Source organism: Periplaneta americana, chromosome 7 (assembly GCF_040183065.1).
Source record: "Periplaneta americana isolate PAMFEO1 chromosome 7, P.americana_PAMFEO1_priV1, whole genome shotgun sequence".
NCBI classification, from domain to species: Eukaryota; Metazoa; Arthropoda; class Insecta; order Blattodea; family Blattidae; genus Periplaneta; species Periplaneta americana.
This window is the reverse complement of record NC_091123.1, coordinates 33,806,746-33,816,807: the sequence shown is the minus strand read 5'-3', so window position 1 is coordinate 33,816,807 and position 10,062 is coordinate 33,806,746. Positions and strand designations below refer to the sequence as shown.

General features: G+C 35.8%; 1 protein-coding gene across 3 annotated transcripts in view; it reads right to left on the bottom strand.

The window, feature by feature from the left end:
• Nucleotides 1-10,062, bottom strand: part of LOC138703047 (uncharacterized) — a 33,859-nt gene that overhangs the window by 9,251 nt on the left and 14,546 nt on the right. For 2 of the 3 annotated variants that reach the window (XR_011332951.1, XM_069830583.1), the window contains exons 6-8: nucleotides 6,358-6,613; nucleotides 1,507-1,670; nucleotides 378-511 (exon numbers count right to left, since the gene is read on the bottom strand). Coding sequence is in view for 2 of the 3 variants with exons in the window: in XM_069830583.1 (XP_069686684.1) it covers nucleotides 378-511; nucleotides 1,507-1,670; nucleotides 6,358-6,613 (554 nt within the window). In the remaining variant the exon portion in view is untranslated. The remainder of the gene's footprint in view (nucleotides 1-377; nucleotides 512-1,506; nucleotides 1,671-6,357; nucleotides 6,614-10,062) is intronic. The other variant, XM_069830584.1, reaches the window with a different exon arrangement.

Sequence of the window (10,062 nt, the reverse complement as noted above, 5' to 3'; positions counted from 1 at the left end):
CTACCCTGCTGGCCGGCAATTTAAAACTTCGCGCAGATTGGTGCCATAACATCTCGTTTCAGCTCTAGAACAGTCTATACAGGACGAGAAAAGATTATTATGATAGATACTTTCACAACGCAAAGATGACAAGTACATTCTCATTTCAAATTCAGTTAAGCACAATAAGCTACAGGCTGCAGTGCATCTGGAATGTATAGCAGACAGGCCTGTATCGTCTTTTTTTTAATTTTCACAGGTTTTTGGAATGATTTAAAGAAAATAATCGAAACTCTACGATAATTTTTGGTGCATAAAACTTCAGTAAACTACTCATACTACTCTCAAACATAATGCTTAAAAAACTATCTTAAAAAAGATAATAAATATGAACATACTCAAGTCTCTATTCGCCTATCCTTGCGAAACACCAGCTCTCCGTTTTTCTTCATTTTCACTCTTTGAAGAATATAAGTATATTGTAGATTCCTAAGCCTCGCTACATGCTTCTTTCTTAAGTAATGTACAATATCTGAAAAACAGTACACAAGTAAAAAAAAAAAAAAAAAAAAAAAAAAAAAAAAAAAAAAAAGTAGTGATTTATTAAATTTAAGGTAATATGTCTAAAGTAAGCAAATAGTAAATGGATAAATGAATTACACTCTTCCTGAAGCTACAGTACAAATTTCTTAGTTCACTCAAAACGTATTATGTCTAGAAACTTAAGTCATGGTAGGGCTGCCATTTGTCCCGGAAAATCTCAGCATTCCAAATATGTCCTGGCAGCAAACAAAAAAGAAAACGAAAAAAATTAACATTTCCTTTCTTTCCACATGATTTCATTCTCTTTAATTTATAGGTACAGCATTAGAAAAGTTAAAGCTTTCTCTCTAGCAGGAGGCTTTTGCCCTTCAAGGGCACAATAGGCTATCTTGATCCTTAACTGCATTTATTTATAACAATATAGCCTATATCAAGCCTTTTTTGTTTAAGTACTTTCATTATTTTAAAGTTTTAGGTTATTTTATATATGCTACACTGTCAAATGTTAGGAAGTAAATTTCTGTACTTTTGCTCATTTTTCATTTTTTAAAGACGAAAGTAAAATGTACATGATTTTCACATTTTAAATATGGCAACCCTACTTATACTTCACTAAAATTAAAGAAAGTCAAATAATTAATTCATTCATTAATATTTTTTTGCCCAAGTCCTTCAGTGCAAATTCAGCATTCTCCAATATTCAGTCTTTTCTGCTTTCCTCTTCGTCTCTGCATACGATTCATATATCTTAATGTTGTCAGAAAGGCAATAATAAGTGACGCGAAAATACTTCATCAAACTGTTAAGTTGCTACCATCAAAGGCAATAAATTCCACCTTATGGTTGTTCCTATCTGAGAAATGAAATTCAGCACAGACACCAGCAATGTGTATGAAATCCCGAACTGAACATGATGTCTAACATTAAATATCAGTCCACTTAAGTTGCAGTTAGTTACAGACTTATTACCAATGCTTTCCATACCTTGGAAGTTATTGTTCAGATAGTCTGTGTTTATGTTTGGAAAACAACGTTTAAGATATAGTCGGAAAAATAAATGCAGAAAATGTGGAGATATCCCATGGAAATCCATAGAAACTTCTTTCCAGTTTATATCTTGCCACCACTTCACACGATCCTTGTAGAACCTGAAACAGTAACATTTAATTTTCGTTACTGCAGGCTTCATCTCGGAGGTTAAACAGAGTAACTGGTATTAAAGTCTGAATGAACAAGAGTACATACAATTAATAAATTATTAGCAATAGTTTTCTGTACATCTCACTTGACGATGTGTGTCAGAGGAAGAACAACTGTTTGTGTGCATCTGATGTCTGATTAGTGTAACATGTTGCTAGTCACCGATGTATGTAAGGAACTGACCACCCTACCCCATTATCACCTGGCTTAGTTGCCTCATGAGTGATATCTTAGGACAGTTGACTAAACAACAAACAATAATTTGTGTACGAATCATTATGTCTGCAGTTTACCTATATTTCTGCTCCAGATTGAACTGTTACCTCTTCTAAGTTGAAGACTTCTGTAACAAATGCACAACTACAGACATTAATGTTATTGAAATTTCGATAACCTTCCACACCATAATGGGACTGACATTTGATTTGCTTTAGGTTATTTCATGATCAAATAAAAGTGAGATATGGAATAACTTTACAAATATACACATGGCACATATTAAATAATAGTACATTATGCAACGAGCCTATAATGGTAGTAATTAAGACGCGAGTATGTTTGTTTATGAAACGAGAGCAAGCGAGTTTCATAATTTTCATACGAGCATCTTAATTACCATTAAAGGCAAGTTTCATAGGGCTTTTTATGCACGACCATATTTCTAACTTGAAATTATTCATAAGTATTCATGTTATGGTTATGTAAGTGAGGAGCGGAACTGACCTGAATTGTGAGATGTGCGCAGACGCGAAAGTATTGATTTTTTCAGTGGCACGAATGTCATTGACCTTGATATAATCTAGAGAATAACATGAACATTAGGCTTGATATAACCTGGAAATTGATTTAGAATTGAAAAACGAGATGACAAATTGAATTTATTTGAATATTATTTACAATTAACGCTAATTATTATAGTAACAGAACATAACCTTCTGCGACAGTATTGGATTTCCAGCCTCCGTGACTTTTCGCTAATTCTCTTTCGATTGCATATCCGAGAATAATCGATACTTGCGGTTTTATATTGGCTGAACAACTGAATTATAATGAATAGGTGTACTTTAATGAGGTGCATTAAAGGGCTACTACCAGGTGTATAATTACTACATTTCAGCATGGTCGAGCATAAAATATATTATATATCACGTTTCATACACTACATGGAAAAAACGAGAAATTTAAAACTTTGAGTTAGCTCTTGGTTCTCATATATAGCCCATTTAAGTTATAGATAATTTTTTATTAGATTTGACGTCTGGAGATTGTGTTGGCACATGAGTACAGCAGTAATGAGTCATGAGTAATTTTTATGAATACTAGTGAAATTTGAAATCTAGAGATTATTATTATAGTAACAGAACATAACCTTCTGCGACAGTATTGGATTTCCAGCCTCCGTGACTTTTCGCTAATTGTCTTTCGATTGCATATCCGAGAATAATCGATACTTGCGGTTTTATAATGGTACAATGGTGATTTCTCATTGGCTGAACAACTGAATTATAATGAATAGGTGTACTTTAATGAGGTGCATTAAAGGGTTACTACCAGGTGTATAATTACTATATTTCGGCATGGTCGAGCATAAAATATATATCACGTTTCATACACTACATGGAAAAAACGAGAAATTTAAAACTTTGAGTTAGCTCTTGGTTCTCAGATATAGCCCATTTAAGTTATAGATAATTTTTATTAGATTTGACGTCTGGAGATTGTGTTGGCACATGAGTACAGCAGTAATGAGTCATGAGTAATTTTTATGAATACTAGTGAAATTTGAAATCTAGAGATTATGATGATACAACTGAATACAGGAATGATGAATCATTTTTGCTGATGTTTTGTAAAGCTGTCTCTGTATAGCTTGTTTGAAGTACTAGAGATCATCAATTAAGTTTTTTTTTTTTTTTTTTTTTTTCTTTTTTTTTTTTTTTTTTTTTTTCAGTTTGTGTGTATACTTTAGGTTACAATCCAGGAATTCAATTCAGTTTTCTTCATTTTGTTTTTGAGAGAAAATGTCCTGCATGATAACAGTGGTAAAATGCAGTTTTACGCACTATCGTAGAAAAAATACTTGATGAAATTATGAAATAATTGTTATTGTTTAGTCAACTGTCCAAAGACAAGTCTGAACCTCACAAATGATACCAACATGGCACCACTTATGAAGCAATGAAGTAATTAAATAATTAAAATACGATCATTTGGTTCAGGGAGCATCCATTTTTGATGCAAGGACAGTTCTTTTAACATGTTCCTAAATTAATCTTGAATACCAATACTTTCTTTACTAAATCATTCTAAACCAATATGAATGCAGCATGGATTGTGTATGAAGATAATTTTTTGCTTGGCCCCCACTATGTATCATTGTTTACACAAACAGAAAGGATATCTATCGGATACAGGGGGGAGAGCCATTAATCCCTCCCATTGAAGGCTTTAAGGAACCAACATGGACAAATACCCAATGCCCCATCCCTACCTTCCCGTGGTGCTGCTGTTAGTAAGCATAATTTACAAGCTGAACTAAAGGGAGGGGCTACTCATCAATTGGCACTGGTCAGCTTCATGAGTGAATGACTGAATTTGGTATAATTTTCCTCTATTCAATACCTAATTCCCTCTTTACCCTTTCCTATCCAGTCCTCTGACTGAACTCTTACTTTCTTCGACCCTGACGGCATTAGAACCTTTGAGGCCTAGGGGTTCATTTCACTTTCCTTCCTCCTCTTTCTACTTTTCTGTTCCTAGTGCTGACCTGCTATGGCACTAAAATCGTCCTCCAGTGGCTTAGGGAGGGAAAGCTGGTGATCAACAAGATCTCCCAGCTAGGTCCAATGGACACGTCGACCAACAGCAGGTGTGGTCCTCCAGACATTCTGGGGGTTGTGTGTGAATGAAGTAGCCACCAAAATGTTAAAATATGGTGTTCACTTAAATCAGCTACAACTTGCCATTTAACAAGAAATGGATTCAGAACACCTCAAAATCTGTGCTTCAGTGGCTGACCATGATAATATCTTTGATGGAGTGCAAGAGGTCAAATGACTTTATTGTCAAACGCCTGGCATTAGAAAACAACAACAACAACAAATGAAGGGTACACGGGAAAAACGATCAAGGTCTATCAAAAATCGAAATTGAATTAATAATGCTATCTTATAGTGGAAAAAAAGTACTATCATGTGGTCTAGCTAGTAATAAGAAATCATCGTTCTTGACATTCCACTACGTCAGTTTCTATTAAATACATACATAACAAAGTATTGTAACTTTTATTAGTAACAACAATGTAATTTATTCGTCACAACAATAATTCCTTTCTACAATTCGCCTTAAACGCTCTCGTCAACAATTGGATTTTCACTCAACACAGTATTCGTTATAGCACTCCACTGACGACAATGACAATTTACTTGGACTAGTACGAACAACAATGAACTGTTAATCTTAACTAATATTTACAAAGCACTATTTACAAATCAGAACTATCAGTTCTCAGTTCACAGTTCTTCTATCTCAGTCACTCGAGTTCACAGTATCTCGAACCACAGACCTTCAGAGCTGTACTCGAACTCGGGTCCCTCCAACTGCGGCCACTGCACTCGAACTCAGGTCCCTCCAACTGCGGTCCACTGCACTCGAACTCAGGCCTTCAGATGCTGACGCAGATGCGGGCGCACACTCGAGTCGAACTCCGGCTGGCTTGCTTGCTCTGGCTTACTCACTGACTGAATAACTGAAAAACTGCTGTCGTTCCTTCGCGTCCTTAATTTATAACCACAGCGACGTAGCCTCGAAAGTTCCACGCGTCTCTAGAGATGGCACTCCAGAGAAATCCAGAGCCCTCTCCTCTCTACCAGCACCAGATGCGCGCGCACTCTCGCTCCACTCTCTCCCCGCGTTGGCCCTTTCCCCTCTTTGCCGTGCGCCATTCCTCCGTGCTCCGCGCGATCTGCTTTCACGGGAGGCTGGTCGTGAGTTCGAATCTCACGTCGCTGTCACAGTATTAAGTGCTTAAACTTTAAAATTTGTTTTTCTCGAAACTTTCTAAAATGGATCTTGATCGTTATTCCCATGCACCCTTCAAATAGAAACAAATAAAAATTAACATGACAAATATATTTTACGAAATACAGGAAACAAACATGAATATTATTCATAATTCTTAATGATCTTGAAATAAAAGATAACAAAATAGAAATTACATAACGATGAGCAAATGATAAACATAAGCAGAAGCACCTTCGATTAATTTCTTCAATAACTACTCCAAGTTCAGTGTAAAACTGGCTTATATGTAACGACATCTCCTAGCAAATTACCCCAGAACACTGTTAATATAAGCTAATTTTACACTAAACTTGGAGTAGTTATTTACGCAATTAATTGAAGGTGCTAAAACTTACTGTTTATTATATGCTCACCAGTATGTAATTTCTATTTCATACATATTTTGTTATTTTCTATACAAATGGCCCTAAACATTATAATCATTTTAAAAACAACCCTTTGTGTTTGTGTACGTCTATCTGCCTGTCTGTTTGTGTGCGTGTGAGAAAGGAAGGTGCGCATGTACAGTATATATAAAATGTATATTGCTAGAACTTGCTGTGTCTGTCTTACCTCTTTATAAGCTTTATTCTCACTTCATTCAAGTTTACTGGTTCCATAGAAAACAGCTGTGTTGACAGTTTCACTAACCAAAATTGTTTAATAGAGCGTGCTTTGATCTTGCATTTTCTTTCAACTTCCTTCCACTCTTGTGGAGAAATGTACCTATTTCTTAGATGCTTTATTTTTCTCAAACCAGTAACTTTGAGAAGCCTCCTTAGAACCATTCCTGCTCTTTGTAAAGTCCATGCTACTTTTGGTGCTGAAACTGAAAATCATACCACAAATTTAAAAATCATAACTTGCATCTTTCTTTCCAGTGCTCATCTAAGGCCTGTTTAGAGCTGCATAAAACTAATTCCCAACTCATTGTAACATGCTTTATAAAATAGAACTGAAATTGTGCTAAATTAGAAGAGAGAATTTCGGTCCCAACAAATCCATTATGCCTAGAGTTACCAACTTTTTTTAAGAAAATATGGGAGACTAGGGAATCGACAAAATTTCACATAGAAAACTGGCAAATTATTCTGTTCAGTTACTAAAAAATAACTTTATTCTACACTTCGGCAGATAGGCTTAAATTAAAAGTATTTTGAGACAAATTTTGCCTCGCGTAATAGTTGAAGTTGACTGCAGGTTGCACCTCTGACTTCATTAGATTGTCATGCTCCTGTTTCGAAAATCTGTAAAATTATTTTTCATGAGATAAAACATAATTTTCGTATTATTATTATTATTGGTATACTTAGAACAAAACTAGCCAGTTTTTTCGAAATTTATATTATTATACAAATTGATTACACAACTTTTAACACTGTATCATTTCGGAATATGTATGATAAGAACTTTCTTGTGTTAAATATTATTAACGTACCTTGTTAACATGTTTCGACCTATTTTCGGTCATCTTCGGAACTGGTCGTTGTTGGTCTTGGCGCATCTTGTTTCCTGTGTGGGTGCGTTCATAGTGTAGAGTCAAAGAGTTGATATTCTCAATACACAACTCAATTTCAAAACACATATACTCTTTGACTCTACACTATGAACGCACCCACACGGGAAACAAGAGGAGCCAAGACCAACAACGACCAGTTCCGAAGATGACCGAAAATAGGTCGAAACATGTTACAAGGTACGTTAATATTTAACACAAGAAAGTTCTTATACATATTCCGAAATTATATTATTAATATTGTTTGATTTGAATCCTTATGAGCAAAATTCGAAAATACTCCAAAACTATGGGAATAATCAACAGGGTAATGAAACCTTCCCTGGTACAGGAAAGCAATAGAATATGCTTTTATCACACCTTGGCAAGACCTGTACTCTGCTATGGTAGTGAGGCATGAACATTAAGGCAGATGGATGAAAGCAGAATAACAGCTAATGAAATGAGATTTATGCGAAGAAGAGCAGGATATACAAAATGAGATCATAAACGCAACAAAGAAATAATGGAAGAACTTGGTACAGAATCAGTACCATACTCTATTTCATACAGAAATATGAGGACAACTGGGTGAGACATTTGAGACATACGAGATCCCATAGAATCCCAAAAGCTATGCTCCATTATCAATCACATGGGAAGAGAGCGTTGGAGAGAAAATTCCTTTTTATTGTGATCGTAACAGGCCACATGGCCTAAAACCTGTATGGATGATTATTATTATTATTATTTTAAACAGGTGAGCACTAAAACCCATTTCTCACAAGCATTACTTTCTAAAAGACTGAGCATTTTGGTGCTTATCTTGAACAAGAAAATTAATCATATTGTGACAGCCACATCGAGAGTCGATCACGTGTCCCACACAAGGGGGGCGCGCGAGAAGATATGGGGCCCGATAGACGAAGCGAGCTCCGTGGAGCACTAAGGGCGCGGCGCGGAGGGGAGACGAAACGCTCGCTGCGGTGTGGCACAACGTAAGGGGAACGGTGGCATGCTGGGCCGCGGCAGAGAGGGGGAAGTAAGCAGCTGCAACTGAGGGGCGAAATGCAGAGAAGTCGAGAGGCGCCATCTTCTCGGCATCTGTAGAAATTTCCAGCATCGTACTTTCCTGAAACTATGCTCTAGTTATAAGTAGGAGACGCAAGTGAGCTGAGCAGTTAGTTGTAGTCGTTGCTAGTTTTTGGACAGCAAGCCAGTCAGTCTTGTGTAGCAGTGAAGCCAGCTTCGAGACCGGAGTTCGACTTGAGTGTGTCCGTAGCTGTGTGAGCATCCTGGCCAGTGGACTGTCGCCGGAAGTCCTGAGTTCGAGTGCAGTGGACCGCAGTTGGGGGACCCGAGTTCGAAGTTCAGTGGACTGTCTCTGAAGGTCTTGGGTTCGAGATACTGTGAACTTGAGTGACTGAGCTAGAAGAACTAGTCAAGGCAAACGAACTGTGAACTGAGAACTGGCAGTTTTGTGCTGTAAACAGTGCTTTGTGAACATTAGTTGAGATTAGGAGTACATTGTTGTTCGCAATAATCCAAGTGAATTGTCATTGTCTGTGGAGTGCAATAACGAATACTGTATTACTGTGTGGAGTAGAAATTCCATTGTTGACGGGAGTGTTTAAATTAAATTGTAGAAAGTGATTATTGTTGTGAAAATAAAATTACATTATTGTTTTGTATTAAAGTTACAATATGAACAATCACCATTTGCGGCAAAATCTAATGTTTAGAATAATGATTTTTATATTATGCAAAAATAAGGGAGAAAAATGATCGAAGAGAAGAAAAATACGAGAGCCAGAAGACTGTTAAAAATTAGGGGCAAATACGGGAGAGTTGGCAACCCTAATTATGCTTCTTTCTTCAATACCAAAATGGTGGAGTAAAATCAGTGGTGAAGTGTACATGTAAATATTGTAAGTGCTACATATAGGCCTACTTCCAAATAACAAGAACATGTCTTTTTTTTTTCTTTTACAATTAAAAATCTTAGTATAGTATTTTCATTCATTTGCAGTCTCTGACATAGTTCATTCTTGTAGTTATACCTAATCCTCCACTTCACAGCTGTAACATATTTGAGCTAGTGATTACAATATTAGGTCCCCTACTTTTTCTAGTGTTTATAAATGATCTTGCCCCCTAATAAAAGATGTAGGTCATCCCATATTATTTGCAGATGACACAAGTATAGTAATTACAGCCAATAACTCCAACACATTCCAATCTTCAACAGAGGAAATTCTCTTCAAAATATGTGACTGGTTCTCAGTCAATAAATTAGTATTAAATTGTAACAAAACTAACATAATTCAATTTAAATCCTGTCCAAATTCAACGTCGCAAATTTCTAGCGCAATAATTAATAATAGATCCCTATTAGAAACAACAACAACCAAATTTCTTGGCTTAAAAGTCGATAATGTGTTAAATTGGAAAAATCATATTAAAGAAATTACCCCAAACTAAATTCAGCTTGTTTTGCTATTAGATCTATGCAAAAGATAGTAAATATCAATACCTTAGAAACAATATACTTTGCACACTTCCACTCAGTAATGAGATTTGGAATAATATTCTGGGGAAATTCCACAGATAGTAACAATATATTTCTATTACAAAAAAGAGTAATTAGAATAATAGTAGGTGCCAAATCTAGGGAATCATGTAGGACTATTTAAAAAAAACTACAAATAATGCCCATGGCTTGTCAGTATATCTTTTCATTAATAATCTTCCTCGTATGTAATCGTGAAAACTTTGTAACTAAT